The following is a 16,128-nucleotide window of genomic DNA, read 5'->3' on the forward strand; positions in this document are numbered from 1 at the left end:
TTGCTAAGGTGTTTCTAGGGCATTGCTATGCGTTTGCTAAGGTGTCCAGAATGGTCTTTAGTATATTGCTTAGGTGGTTGCTAGGACATTGATAGGTGGTAAAGAGCCAATGATATTGGATATGATAATCTGGTCCCTAGATATGGTCACATTAGCTAAATTTGGCCGAAAATTTCCCTGGAATCCAAAATTCGCTGACAGTATGTAAAGAATAGCTCACAAGCCACTTTCAAACCAAGTAGCTTTCTTTTGGTCAACATGGCGAATCCACGTGACCAATTTGAACTATTGACCAATTTAAATCGTTCGCCTCACCTGGATTCCTTTTGAAAAGACTGCATTTCATTTGCGAAAATTCACCAAACAACAGTAAATGTGACTCGGTAAATCTATAGGATATTTGCACCCATTTTATCATCCACCAAGTGAATTTTTTTTTTTTGGCTTGCTTAGAAAATAAGAGCACACTCTTCCTCAACAAGTCACACAATTTGAGGTATCATTCTTGTTTGTAGCACAAATGGTGTGGGACGAGCTATATGCGCTGAAATTTAACACTAAGGGTTAGGGGTTTGTTCAAAACACTAACCCTGAGCTGTAATAATAGTGAGGCTTGTTTCAGCAAACACCACTAATAAAAAACTTTGCCTTGAAATCAACATACATATCTGATGGTGGCTTGGGTTTCTGATGAATCTTTTCCATTTCTGAAACCATCTCTGACCCTTTAAACAACCCCTCAGGCGTCCATCACTGTATGGCACTGGTGCGATGCTGGCAATGTTCGGCCGGTTGCTTGGTGACGCCTCCGAAAACCTCTACCTCACGGCTGGTCCACGGGACTACGTTACCCAGCATCCCTGTGCTGCAGTGGGCAAGAGCAGAGAGCTCTACGTGTGAAAGTGGCCGGTCCCACACATTAAACTGAGACAACTCTCCCACCATAGCCCGCGACACCTCGAAACGAAGACCGCCCATTGAGCTCTGCAGGAGACAGGAAATCATATTCAGACTCTGCAGCAAAATATAATTATTATTATTATTTTTTAATTATTGTTTAAAAAAAATCATATTAAAAATTCTGACTTAGTGACAATGTTTTTTTTTTTTTATTACCGGCCTTTAGCACTAAATTATCATGCCTGGTACTTAATTTCCCAATTAAAATATTTTTGAGTGGTTCCTATACTTCAGATAAAATTCATAAATGTCTGGTAAATATTGTAGCTTATTTTTACAGCTTTTTAAAATACTATTTTAAAGACAAAATAAGAGAAAACTGATGACTTCGTTGTTGGAATTTTGTTCCATCCGGATCCATATATATATACATATTATAATAAATGTAGGGCTTTTTGTGTGGTTTTTGTAAAACTTTTTTTATTTGATTTAATTATTTTTATTAATTAAATTATTTATTTATTCCTCAGAAGCACTCATTGCAACAGTTAACTTCTAAACAAACTTAAGAAGCAACACCCAGTGAGACGATGACATTTTTTTTACACTGTGTATCAGTGTAAAATCTGATGGTGTAAAACCCCAAAACACAATTTTGTTGTTGTTGTTGTTGTCCAAAATTGCATTTAAACTTCATACGGCCCTAAAAGCCGCAAAAGGACATTTGGCCCTTTCTGAGACTGAGACAACTGATAGTGGGACCTTTTTAGTTTTATCTCCAGTGATAATCAAAAATTTGCCTGATAAAAATGTGATAATACCATTTCAGTGTGTCTTTTAAGGTGTCTTATATTCCAATATCAAAAAATGGTCCCAGACACATTCACAAATGTATAATATAAACTCTGCATAGCCAATGATACTGGAACTGCCCCGTTTGTATCATCTCAGAAAATTCCCAGAAGAATCCCATGCTAAATGAAAACATGGAAACATGTTTTTAGGAAACATGGTTTCCTTTATTTAATTTTTTTTATCACAGTCAGTCCACAGCTTAAAGCACAACCTTAGACTACAACATGGACCAGAAAATGATTTTAAGCCCTACTCGTTCTAATGTAAGGGTAAGTATGCAGGAGTTTAACGAAAGAGGGATGAAGAGGGCAGGAAAAGGTAAAGGAAAGGATAAACAAACATAGTGAGTTTTACAGTATGTGCTGTGTGAATCCTAAATGCTGCTCATCTTGACCTACCACCGTCTGGCAACCAGTTACAAGAGCCAAAGTCTGACGTACCTGTTCTTGGCCAAGCATGAGGGTTCCTCCCCGTCGGATGCTGTGACGGGTTGCCAGGCCACTTCCTTCACTCTTTAGCTTGCCCCCTAGATAGGCATGCCACGCTCCAGCTCTCCGGTTCCAGCTCACACACATATGCTGCCATCTGCCCACTGTTAAATTGAGAGGTATCAGCGCCACCTAAAGGATGGAGGATCCAAAAAAGAAAATCCCAAATTACAATCCAAAGACTGATCCTGTGGTCCATGTGCTTAGATAATTGAGACCAGCCTGAAAGCCTGAGAGATTATCTTGTACTGTCCACTATTACAGCTCTGAAAAACACACAGGCAAAAAAATTCAATTGCTTTAACATTCCGTAAGAGCTGTCGGAGGTCAATCTAAGCATCTGTTCATCTTTTACCAAAAACGTCCCTTAAAATCCTAATAGAATGCATCCTAAAACTTCACTCTGCCTTTTATGGGCTATTAACTCTAAGGACAATAACTACAAAGTTTTAATACTCGTTCTAATTCCCTTAGAATAGGGAAGCTACATATATATATATACAGTATATCACAGCTATAACAATAATAGCACAGAGATACAATATTGTTGGAATCACTTTCAGCTTTTCAGTTTTTCCAGCTGATGACGGATAAAAACATAGACAACCAATCAGAACCCACTGGACTTTAAAAAGCTTGAGCATTTAAAGCGGCAGGTTTGGACTGATATAGTTATCGTTATTGTTATATTCATAGTAATAGTTCTTTGTTGAGAATGGCTCTAAACTAAATAATATGGGTCTGATCAGTCCCAGTCATGTTATGTTCCATTGATGATTCAAGTCATTACGTTTTAGATTCCAGTATTGAGTCAGTGATCAGGTATCAGTGGCGTACGCGGGACTTCTGGTGATCTTAACCAAATATATTATGGTTAAATCTGCTTTCTAAGGGGCTGTTTACACAGAACCTTTTTGGATTCCACTGCACTGTTTTTTTTATTGTTTTTTTTAAAATGTAAACATGCACTAGACGTTCACACTTTAAAAGCACAGAATATACCCAGTCAGGTACATTCATATGGTTGGGAAATCAGAGTCCCTTCGGCAAATGACAGTCGGTTCTGTCAATGGTTCACACAAGTGAATTATTCTGCTAAGGCAGATGTTCACCATATTTAAAAAACAGAGTTCCCAGCACTACAACAAGTTGTTTTAAGGAACCAACATCAGAATCAGAATCGTTAAAAACGTCTGTCAAATATCATGGTGTGTTGCGCTACCTCATTATTAATGATGAGCTCAATGGGCCCATGAACCAACTGCTGAAGCACAAACTCATGGCTCTGGTCAGAAACAGCATAAGAAACTGTTGTTCCCAAGATGCTTTTTCCAGGTTTGAGCCACATGCAGACAGTCAAAGTGTGGAGGACAGGGATTTCCTGCTTTATGATAGCATACATGGAAGTGCTCCGTACAGGGAATGAAAGCCTGTAACCCTCTGGAAACTTGTTCTCAGAGACACCTGTGAAAAAAAATGTGAGAAATCAAATGAAAGGCAAAGAGTGAATTGAATTAAACTTGAGCTCAGAGAAGACAACACTGAATAAGAGTTTAAAGGCTAGGCAGGCTCAATACAATTTAACCTCTATTGACAGCATCTGTGTTAATTATCAGAACATTAGTTTTGACTCATTGCAAAATGATTTCCATTGTAATACACTTACAATGGAAATCAAAAAAAAAAAAAAAAGTTTTATAAAAAAAAAAATTCTCTCGTCATCTACTCAATCTCATGTTGTTCCGAAACTATAAAGAAGGTACTTTGGAGAACACTGTGAGGCAAACAACATTAGACCCCAATGACTTCATTGTATTGCAAAAAAAAAAAAAAAAGAAAGTGGGCCGTGATATTCCTCCTCTGTGGGCCGTGATATTTCACGTAGTGATATTGCGCCAAGCTTCTAGGTTACACGTCACACGTAGGCTCACTATTGGCCGACGCTGGTCATGTGTGTGATGCGTGACGTACAACTTAGAAGCTTTGCGTAGTTTCACTACGTGAAATATCACGGCCGAACGGAAAAGGAAATGATTGGTTGAATAAAGTCGTTATTTTTGTTTGTTTTTTGCGCACAAAAAGTATTCTCGTCGCTTGATAAACTTAAGATTGAGCCACTGTAGTCACTCGGACTATTTTAACGATGTCTTTCATTACTTTTGGGCCGGCCAGTTTCGATCCCTTAAGAAGCCTATGGAGGAGTGAGACAGCTCTCAGATTTAATCAAAAATATTTTAATTTGTGTTCCGAAGATGAACGAAAGTCTTACGGGGTTGGAACAACATGAGGGTGAGTAATTACTGTCATTTTTGGGTGAACTAACCCTTTAAAATCAATATTTCTTCCAGCAGTAAATCTGACCTCTTCCTCACCTTTCTCCAAAGTGCTTATCCGCTGGTTTACAGTGTCCAGTCCATAATCAATATTCTCCTGATGTTTCTGTGTCTCTTTGCGCAGAGCTTTCCTCTCTTCCTCCAGCAGTTTTATCTTTCTCTTCAGTTCTCCTTCCAGGTCCTCCACTCGTCTCTGTGCAGCTGACACTGGTGTACGGGCAGCGCTAGAGGCAGCACCTGCTGCTTTCTGTGAGCTTGAGTCTGTATGATTGAACGCTGGCGCTGCCATTTCAGACTGAAAAAAAGACAGTCATTTTTTCCCTGTGTGTTGTGATGTAAGAACCTCATCTATCAACATTACATGAATGCAATCGATCTAACAATGAAAAGTGAATGCATTTAACAAACTACTCATTCTTATTACTCAAAATGCAACTATTAACCTCCTTTCAAGTGTAAATGGTTATGCATCTTATATTCCGATGAAATCAAACCCTGCCTAAATTTAAGATTTAATATTGCACAATGTCATTTAATTGATTAATTAAACAGAATCATATTTCAAAGCAAATGTTGCACCCCTTGATGGGGCTTCTTGCAAGTATGAGAGAGGTTGGATGTGTAATGAGACCTTCAATTTCCCTACTTGCATGGAAATAACAAGTTCATTTCTATTCTATTATGATGGGATCATTACAAAGGCATCTGCACCAGCTTGCAGAGCTCCGATTCGCAGCTGCAGGAGTCCATAATATGCTTTGAGTGGAGTGTGTCATGTTTCTCATCTCTCCCCTGCTGTCACACATGCTGGAGTCACTGATAAGCTCAGGCTCCTCGCTTTTTAAACATACATTCTTGAGTATAACTGCTGTTTACCCTTTATTTTTCTTTGGTAAAATATAGGCTGTTTAACTGCTCCTTCTAGCAGGCTATATCTAGATTTTCAGACTGATTGATTTGGGTTAGATCGAGGTTAATCAGGTGCGCTAAATGTGGTCCTGATGAGGATGTAATTTGTTGTTCCCATCGGCTCGTAAACCATGAAATCGGCTCACTTAGCCCATGTTTCCATCGAAACCCAATCAGGGACGCGCATCTTGGCGCACAGCGATAAATCAAGCTAAGGCACAGGCGCACGATCGTACGTGAGCTGAAACGCAATCCAGGACTCGCGGAGGGATGAACTTTACAAGCACACTGCAGCACCTATTCTTACATGTTTAAAACAGGCTGATATAATAGCGTTTATCAACAGGTCAGATAGTAGCATCTAGCACCAGCTCATTTATTCAAAATACTTTTGAATGACCATTGTTTACATTTCTGAATCAAAATTAATTTTGATATATTTTTGTGGTGCTTAGTTAAATTTGTGTGTGTGTGTGGGGGGGAGATATCTCCTTAAATGACTGAAATGTATGTTATTGGGTTTTTTAACAAAAATTTACAATAGTAGATATTTTGTTTAAAAGCTTATTTATATTTGAAAAAACTTTTTCCCAGCCATATCAAAGACAGTGTGACATAACAAACATGCAAGAAACCATTTTGTTGTCATGTGACTTTAATAATTAAGTTTTTAATAACACATATTTTGAACTAATTTATAAAAGCCACGATAAGACTACAGCATGCCTGAAAAATTTAATTTCACAGATATTTTACCTTAAACAGTCTATTTATTTTTGGAAAATATTATGTAGGCTATTTAAGCCTATTAGGCTATTCTTTTTTTTCTCGCCCACTTACATATAAGTATATATATATAGGCCATTTTTTTCTTTTTTTCTTTTACAAATATGTGGAATCAACATGATTGCTACATTTCTACAAACTAAATTTTAAATTTCATATAAGCTACATGTCCCATTATTATCATCTATTATCATTTAACTTGATTCTCAGACACATGAAATATCTTACAAGATCTTGCGGTTTTCTTACCTCCAGTTTCTCAATGCGGTCTTTCATTTGAGTTATGGCATGCCCCAGCTCCTCCACCGCATGAGCCGTCCGCACTGAGGATCCCGCATCGTCCCGCATCATGAGTTGCTCCTTATTGTCTTTTCGCGCATCCCCAAGTCCAGCGCTCCGTTCCGGGACCTTCCGTCCCTTCAAGCCACTCTCGCATTCCGAAAGCTTTCCCGTTAGCTCCCGTATGGTTCTCTGATCGGTGAGGATCTCATCTTTCTGCTGTAGGACGGTCTGTCGGAGCTCCTCGGCGGTGGTGCGGAGGTACCCCCAGTCCTCTCCCGCGTATAACGACTGGTCGTCCGCTTGTTGCTGAAAGTTTTTCGGGTTGCACTCACCGGCGGGGACAGGGGTGCAGATGAGTCTGCTGTAGGTGACCTGCTGTTCACTTCCACCGGTCCCTAGTCCCGTCAAACCGTAGAATGTTGGCGCCTCCGGTCCTCCTCGTTCTCTGCTTGTCGCATCAGTGCCGTGGAGAGCGTCCAGCGGTCCTGATCGGGCGACGGATCCGGAGGAAAAAGCCTTCCCGGTTGCGCCCGGTGACAGCGACTGGTTGTCGGCCAGGGGCTGCGCTGCGGCCGCGGATGGAGATACGCTGTGGACCGCGGCGATGATGCAGATGACCGCTCCGATAAACGCCACCATCCCGGCGGCCAAAATTACAACGATGAACTTCAGGGTGGCGGTTAAAAAAAATCAGTATGAAAAGAAACAAAAGATAACGGGGATATTTAGACCTTAAGAATGATTTAATTTCATCAATAAATTCTTCAACCCACGACTCAATGTCAACGGCTTTTCTTCTGTAGCCTATAATGTGTCCACCCGCAGGACGCGTCTCTCTATATCTCCATCTCGGTATTACCGTGGGGACAACATGAGGTGGGGGTTTAGCTTACACATCATCAGGGGTGGGCTGCACATGCGAGGGAGGTGGAGACAACATCAACCTCATGTTCGACCAATGTGAGCTAGATTTCATATCGTCTGAAAAATACCTGTAGTGGTGCTTAGGAAAGCAATTAGCAGGATGCAATATAAGGCCGGGGGGTTGCGTCTAACCATGTCTTATCCCTATATATGATAGGGATATGCTATATCATATTTTAATACACTCACAATGTATACATATATTTATTAATGATATAAAAATCGATCTATCATAAAATAGCCTAGGACTATCTATTGTAAAATCTTTTTTAAATTTTTTTTATTAAGAATTCAATAAATGCAAGAAATAAGGCCTATCATTACAGTATGCAAAAAATACAGTGATGTCATTGTCATCTATGTAGCTAGTTTTTTTAATGTTTACTTTAGTTTACTTAATGCCGAACATCACATGAACAAACAGCAGGTCTCATTGCATCGAAGAAAAGCTGCGTCCGAAGGCTATACTCTCTTGAGCAGGTAGGCCTATAGGCTTATTTAAAAAAAGTAAACATCACGACTGCTTAAAAATTAGGCCCTACGTTCTATACTCTGGGTGCTTCTCATTTCTTATTTGTGCATCCTCGTTACCTTTCCTCGTGTCTCAGCTCCACCCCCAGGATGCAAGGGGAAGGCTGCAAGGAAAGAAATTGAGGACGGAGGAATCGAACGAAAGCTTTTTTATACATTGATTGGAATACTTGATCACTCGACGGTCACTTCAGAGCGTCATCAGCAGCGCTCAAAGGATCTGCCCTTATGTTGTTGAAGTTTGGTTATTTAAGAAGTTCATAATAAATAATAATTTCACGAGTTCACACTTACATACAATTAAAGGGAATAAAGTATAATGCATATGTGGCGTGCTGTCCGGGGGGAGGGCTCCGAGCTCGGAATTCGGCCCGAACCCAGAGTACTCCCCGTAAAGTGGTTTAGGACTAGAAGAGTGGAGAAGGGGTGGTGGAGGGACGCTGCTAAACTGTCAGAGAAATGAGGTGAGACTGCTGAGTCTATAGCCTATATACAGGTCCTTCTCAAAAAATTAGCATATTGTGATAAAGTTCATTATTTTCCATAATGTAATGATAAAAAATAAACTTTCATATATTTTAGATCCATTGCACACCAGGGACGGACTGGGGCTAAAAAACAGCCCTGGAGTTTCTCCCAAATAGGCCCATCATCCAGCCATTCGCCCCTAGCCACTAGGATGTCCTGATACTATGCCACAATACTGTAACCTATATCAGACAAGGTATTCACAGCAAGTAATATCTCAAAAACAATGATGACAATTGGGGTTTTGTTTATTAATGAAGCCTCAGTCTTCAAATAAAAAACAACAAAATGTACAATGCCATTACATCTGCATTGAAAATAAAATACAAATAATGAAATGTCACTGGCTACAGAAACCCTAATTACACAAACTTGTAATTCTAAAACATATAGTTACTATATACCAGGGGTCTGCAACCTTTTTGTGTGCGAGGGCTAAAGGGATAAAATAATCTAGAAGGGCTATACTCAAAAATATTTATTATACATATAACATGGTGGTGTTATTTTACCTTACCTTTACCTTTACTTTTAACTTTAACTTTTTTACTTTTCACCATCATATGCGAAATAATAAAATATCTTGATATTCTGGTTCAACAATTCCTGAAAAAATTGTAATATATATATATATATATATATTATTCTCTAAAAACCTATTGTAGCATAAACATTTAGTATAAATATTTAATGCAAAATAAATTAATAAACTGCCATAACTTCTAAACAAAAACATTACTGCATTACATTTAATAGCCTACATTTATAGGCCTACATGACTATTAATATAACAGCATTTTTAAAGCTGCTGTCCGTAGCTTTTTTTGGGTTAAAAATTATCCAAAATACATATTTGATAAAATACATAACCAGCCAGTGTTCAAAACTATCTGCTTGCCTTAGCTCGATGCAAAACGGTAAGCTTGTAATAATGTTTTTAATTCCAGTGGTACTGGTGGATTTCCGCGGGAGATTCGAGCATGTCTTTGCGTCATTACGTCACATCTGTACACATAAAGAAGGAGTCTCGGCTAGTATAAGCTATATTGCGTGTGAGGATGTTGGAGGTAGAGATTTATAGCCTTTTCTCACAGCACTTGATATAATTAAACTTATCAATTTGATGGCGGATCCAGAAAGGTTCAAACGACGATCATCATCAGTGACAACTAGAGACTCACCCGCTGTAACATGCAAAAGACTTCGTTCGGACTTCGGAGTGGCTACAGAAAAAAAGAGACTGCAACCGGACCCATGCGAAAACAAGGATAATATCGGAAGGACATTACATGATGTAGTCACGCAATGCTTGCTGACGTTGTTAACATTAACAATTTGAGAACATAGTATAGCTACTTTGCACGGTTTTGCGTGAAATGATAATTTATAAGCAATTGTTAGATTTAATCAGCGCGATTTACTGCAATGTCAGAACCAGAACAAAAGTGAATGTTTCTTACTAGTTCAGATGACATTTCCCGGTGATAATTGTTATGTTGGTCATACTTCCAAAAAGAATAATCTGTGATTCTGAATGACAATATCCACATCGGCGCGGTGACTGACAGCTGCACACTCTCCAAACACTGTGTTCATCCGCGCTGTGCCGTGTCGAGGGTGTTGAACTACAACCCACGTAAAGTTGATAATTCCGCGAATGACTGCAATTGCAGATTTCGAACAGAGATGGCGACAAAGAGGAAAAATGCCGGACTGCAGCTTTAATATGAATACAGGCACATTTCTGCCAAAAAAATTGTTTTACTAAGTTACAGTTAATTCATAAGTTGTGGAGTAAGTTGTCTTCTAACTGGTTTGTTCTTGGAACAATGTTTCACCTGTTTTTTTGCGTCAAGATGATGAGAATATCAGCGCTGTTTAATCTGGCTTTTAACTAGCTTAAATCACAGCCATCTGTGGGTTTATAATAGAGATAGAGAATTCCGCACTGAATTGAAATGCTTCTCAGTGGATCGCGCAACTCTGTGTAATAATGTTTGCATGATCGAGATCAGTCCGCACAGCTGCTTCGGCCGCGATCGCAGTTTTTTGGGCCGAGCTGATAATGCTCCGCGCTGGCATCCAACTTAAAGGTGCATTGCTGCCACCTACAGTACTGGAGTGTGAAACAGATTAGTGGGGGGAAAAAACAGGTGATGACTGCGTGTGTGGCGGGTGGTGGGCCGGCCCGCCGGCCGTCCTGGAGTACCGGCCGTTCTGTGATACTCCAGATCACACAGATGGCCAGTCCGCCCCTGTTGCACACCAACTGAAATATTTCAGTTCTTTTATTGTTTTAATACTGATGATTTTGGCATACAGCTCATGAAAACCCCAAATTCCTGTCTCAAAAAATTAGCATATTTCATCCGACCAATAAAAGAAGTGTTTTTAATACAAAAAAAAAGTCAACCTTCAAATAAATATGTTCAGTTATGCACTCAATAGTCAATACTTGGTCGGGAATCCTTTTGCAGAAATGACTGCTTCAATGCGGCGTGGCATGGAGGCAATCAGCCTGTGGCACTGCTGAGGTGTTATAGAGGCCCAGGATGCTTTGATAGCGGCCTTAAGCTCATCCAGAGTGTTGGGTCTTGCGTCTCTCAACTTTCTCTTCACAATATCCCACAGATTCTCTATGGGGTTCAGGTCAGGAGAGTTGGCAGGCCAATTGAGCACAGTAATACCATGGTCAGTAAACCATTTACCAGTGGTTTTGGCACTGTGAGCAGGTGCCAGGTCGTGCTGAAAAATGAAATCTTCATCTCCATAAAGCTTTTCAGCAGATGGAAGCATGAAGTGCTCCAAAATCTCCTGATAGCTAGCTGCATTGACCCTGCCCTTGATAAAACACAGTGCACCAACACCAGCAGCTGACATGGCACCCCAGACCATCACTGACTGTGGGTACTTGACACTGGACTTCAGGCATTTTGGCATTTCCTTCTCCCCAGTCTTCCTCCAGACTCTGGCACCTTGATTTCCGAATGACATGCAAAACTGAGCAACAGTCCAGTGCTGCTTCTCTGTAGCCCAGGTCAGGCGCTTCTGCCGCTGTTTCTGGTTCAAAAGTGGCTTGACCTGGGGAATGCGGCACCTGTAGCCCATTTCCTGCACACGCCTGTGCACGGTGGCTCTGGATGTTTCTACTCCAGACTCAGTCCACTGCTTCCGCAGGTCCCCCAAGGTCTGGAATCGGTCCTTCTCCACAATCTTCCTCAGGGTCCGGTCACCTCTTCTCGTTGTGCAGCGTTTTTTGCCACACTTTTTCCTTCCCACAGACTTCCCACTGAGGTGCCTTGATACAGCACTCTGGGAACAGCCTATTTGTTCAGAAATTTCTTTCTGTCTTACCCTCTTGCTTGAGGGTGTCAATGATGGCCTTCTGGACAGCAGTCAGGTCGGCAGTCTTACCCATGATTGCGGTTTTGAGTAATGAAACAGGCTGGGAGTTTTTAAAAGCCTCAGGAATCTTTTGCAGGTGTTTAGAGTTAATTAGTTGATTCAGATGATTAGGTTAATAGCTCGTTTAGAGACCCTTTTCATGATATGCTAATTTTTTGAGACAGGAATTTTGGGTTTTCATGAGCTGTATGCCAAAATCATCAGTATTAAAACAATAAAAGACCTGAAATATTTCAGTTGGTGTGCAATGAATCTAAAATATATGAAAGTTTAATTTTTATCATTACATTATGGAAAATAATGAACTTTATCACAATATGCTAATTTTTGAGAAGGACCTGTACACGTTTTAATCATGATTGCTGAGTGCTCTCCACCCGTGTTAATTATCTGAACGTGCTTCTCCCGAACTTTGTTAATAAAACATCATAAAGCAAGATACCCTGTTGAGATGTGTTGTTTATATAAACTGCAAAGGTAAAGTATAAATTTTAATTATTGTGACCGATGGGAAGGGGGATGAGAATTTATACGTGCGTCACGTTTAGTCGATAAAACACTTCCACATATTCACCCGTGCATTCTCGCTCATGACTCCTCAGGAAGCCTCATCACTCCTCGATCCTCGAGTCAGTCATCATGGCGTTAGCAGCGGCAGCCAAGCGCTCTGCAGCCTCTGTACTTTTCACTAGATCATTGTCATTACCAGAGCTCAAATCCGCCTACTCTTACCATAAAAAGGTGGTGGACCACTATGAAAACCCTAGAAATGTTGGTTCCCTTGACAAGAATGCCAAGGGCACTGGTTTGGTAGGCGCTCCTGCATGTGGGGATGTAATGAAACTACAGGTTCAGGTGGATGAGAATGGAAAGATAACAGATGCCAGATTCAAAACATTTGGCTGTGACTCAGCCATTGCTTCCAGCTCACTGGCCACAGAGTGGATGAAGGGGAAATCAATCGATGAAGCCCTGAAAATCAAAAACACAGAGATTGGCAAAGAACTTTGTCTACACCCAATCAAACTACATTGCTCCATGCTTGCAGAAGATGCTATTAAGGCTGCATTAGCAGACTACAGGCTCAAACAGAAGGACAACAAGGAGACGTTGGCAGAGGCTCGAAATAAATGTCCTAATTCACCAATGAGTCTGTTACCCACTCTTGTCGTGACTCAGAAAAATGGTGTAGTTTATTTCCTGCACTGAGGTTGCAATGAACATAATGGCCAGTGTCTATCATTACTATATGTGCGCTGCCTTCGTGTTTCTGGTTTGAAGTGGTTTGCATTGAGACTTTGGGGATCTTTGGATTAAAGTTTGTTTTCTGTATCTCTCTGAATCACGCACATTTGCTATAAACTTTATTTCCGGAAGATCTCATACTCTGACATGAAATGCCCTCAATGTATACTACTCAAATGCTTGTAAATGTATTCTCAAACACTTTATAAAAAGGAAAGTATGGGTTTTGAAAAAAAATTACATTTCTTGGAAATTTGCAGGAGGGTCAATGCAGTTTTGGCAGTGATGTGTAAGCAAAAAAAAAAAAAAAAGTGACACCCAAAACCAAAAGATACCTGCTTTGATGCTGTACTATTTTTTATAAAAACGTAATAAAGCTTTAGATGTTAATGTTGCATTAAAAAAACTCCTCGATCTTCGCGGTGCAGTTAGAGAATTGAGATGTCCTTCAAGATGGCTGAGCTCGATCGGTTTCCGGGTCATAGGATGGAGGACGGAGGAGAGAGGAGACGAGGAGGGATATTGAGAATCACCCAGTATGAATGTAATCCGGATGTACTATATTCGCCATAGTGTCACTGTCACCTGACCTACCAGCGTGAGTTGCGTCACTTCACTGCCATTCACAAATCCTCTCCCGTGGCCTCATGGGAATAGTAAAGTGGCCATTGTATGTGCACTTCAAACCTGTTTTACAGAGTGGTGCAGGTATGATGTCACTATGTAGGCCAATCGGCAGTTACCATCACACTGGTTCCCTCTACAAAAACACAATAGGATTTTCCCATTATGGATTAATGCAAAAAACAAGCTCTAAGATCAACAAAAGTTTATGATACTTACACGTTTTGTCCGTCAAGATAATTATCAGATGAACACAACTTTTATGAATTTTGAAGCCTAAATGTAGTCGCAAGTAAAAAGCTGAAGGTAGGCTATAAACAAACTACACCACGTTCCTACAACTTCAACGTCACCATCACTAAGCTTCCCACCACAACTCTTTCAGTTTTTATCTAAAAACCTTTTCCCTGAAAGTTTGAGTTAGAAAAGTTTGTAAGAGCACAATTATGAGCATAACGATGCTGTAAAAGTGAAAGGAGTTTACCTGTTCGGCGTGATGACATTTAATCTCCTCAACAGCCTCTGTAGTCCCTTTTATCTACTTGATAGCAACCGCCTTTTTCAAGACGCTTATCAGCTTAAAAAATCTTGAGTGAGGTAATACAGATGTTTTTCATGACATAGAATTAAACGTGAAAGTGTCTTGAGCTTGTATTCACCACAGACCTTATTTCAACCATTTAACCAAAAACCCCATTCAAAAAACCCTTGATGGACGATGGAACCGGAAGTGCTAAAATGCTAATTCGTTTCCGTGTTTTGACCTACAAAGTGATGTCATACCTGTCCTGCACCGCTCTATACCGAAGTTCGTTGCGCACAACTCCCACAGCAAACAGTCTCGCAATGAATGTCAATATCAGATTTTCAAACGATCATTTCTTAAAGGTTTATAAAAACCAAAAAATAGATAGCACACTTAAGACTTTAGTTACCCACAAAACAAAGTTTGAAAGGGGTCTTTCTGAAGAGAAAAATAATAAAATGAAGAATTTGCTTGCAAGTCAACTTTAAATGCGAAATTAAAGTGTATAAATGTTTTGATATTGACTTTCTATCATCAATGGGCTAGTACAATTTTTATACTAAAAACAAGTTGTGGCAACAAATTTGCACGCCTCTTCCTGTCCTCGTTTATGAGCATCCCGGATAGGTGTGTCGAAACCTTGGAATCCCTCTGATCCCAAACTGTCCCCAGTGAAATGTGAAATCAGCGAGCACAGGGGGAGATTAGTGTACTGGATACGCATGACCTTATCATTTCACAGCAACTCAGCAAGTCTACGGAGTCTCCCTTTTATGTGTAATCCACCTCCACACACGCTCACACACGCTTACACACGCTTACACTCATAGGCTACACCACGCGTGAGGAGGATGAGAAAATCGTGCCTAAAAGAACCCAGGCCAAAGCCAGAAGATTAACACAGATTTATATCAAATAATCCCTAACGATCATGTTTTATGTGAGGATTTTTGTATTTCTGGAGGCTTTAGGTTATTTCAAACTTTAAGTAACTTTTTCTTTTTACTTTGAAACCTCCTTGATTAAAATAGCACTGTGTTGGTGGTATTGCATAATGAAGCAGCATCAAATGACTGCAGATGTTTGATTGGATCAAAGTGAACAGGAAATTTCTATATGTGTATGAATTCATTCCATTACTGCCATTACATAATAAATAAATAAAAACACACAAAAAAACAATCTGGTCACCCTCTCCTCTCGCTGCCACCATAATTCTAATGTTTGGAAAACAATGATTTCTCCCACACCACCTCATATTCCCTGTTCCGTCACTTAAAACATTAGCCATAATCATCCGTAAACTTTATTTGTGAATTCATAGTAAGTCAAGAGATTGAAATTCTTGAGATTTATTGGTTACAAGTACAGCCTTATGGTCAGGCCTGATTTTGATTCATTTTGTTCAACCCAGCTTGTGGTTGCCAGTTTTTAAAGTCGGCATCAACCAGAAGTTGCGATAGTCTTTTCTTCTCTATTGTGATATATATCCAAGTGAAATGGCTTTGTAAAAAAGGTAGGGTGGGACTTGATTTTGTCTATAAGGAATTGATTGGATGGTTGTGGTTTGCTGTTGCTGTGATGTCATGTGAGTGACAGGTTGTCCCGACCTTGTGCCAGTAAACACATCATCAGAGAAGAGAAGAGATGACACTGCAAGAGGGAGGGGAAGTTATTTTGTTGAAAGATTATAAGGACACATGAATTTTAAACAAATAATGATGGATAGATAAATTAATAGATGAATCATTTACAATAAATACTGCATTGTGCAATATTCCATAAAAAATAG

General features: G+C 39.9%; 2 protein-coding genes across 2 annotated transcripts; one reads left to right on the forward strand and one right to left on the reverse strand.

Annotated features, from left to right (window-relative positions):
• Positions 1–593: 593 nt before the first annotated feature.
• On the reverse strand, positions 594–7,494 carry LOC130101089 (neuronal pentraxin-2-like). The gene is made up of 5 exons (XM_056266645.1): positions 6,521–7,494; positions 4,616–4,871; positions 3,466–3,707; positions 2,196–2,375; positions 594–984 (listed from the first exon to the last, which is right to left on the reverse strand). The coding sequence occupies exons 1-5, from the start codon at positions 7,190–7,192 to the stop codon at positions 751–753; spliced, it is 1,584 nt and encodes a 527-aa protein (XP_056122620.1). The 5' UTR covers positions 7,193–7,494; the 3' UTR covers positions 594–750.
• Positions 7,495–12,575: 5,081 nt separating this feature from the next.
• LOC130101077 (iron-sulfur cluster assembly scaffold protein IscU-like) lies at positions 12,576–13,171 on the forward strand. The gene has a single exon (XM_056266617.1). It carries the CDS (start codon positions 12,581–12,583, stop codon positions 13,148–13,150), a length of 570 nt encoding a protein of 189 aa, XP_056122592.1. The 5' UTR covers positions 12,576–12,580; the 3' UTR covers positions 13,151–13,171.
• Positions 13,172–16,128: the final 2,957 nt, after the last annotated feature.

The sequence above is a fragment of the Rhinichthys klamathensis genome, unplaced genomic scaffold (assembly GCF_029890125.1).
Source record: "Rhinichthys klamathensis goyatoka isolate OS25496 unplaced genomic scaffold, OSU_Roscu_1.1 h1tg000251l_1, whole genome shotgun sequence".
NCBI classification, from domain to species: Eukaryota; Metazoa; Chordata; class Actinopteri; order Cypriniformes; family Leuciscidae; genus Rhinichthys; species Rhinichthys klamathensis.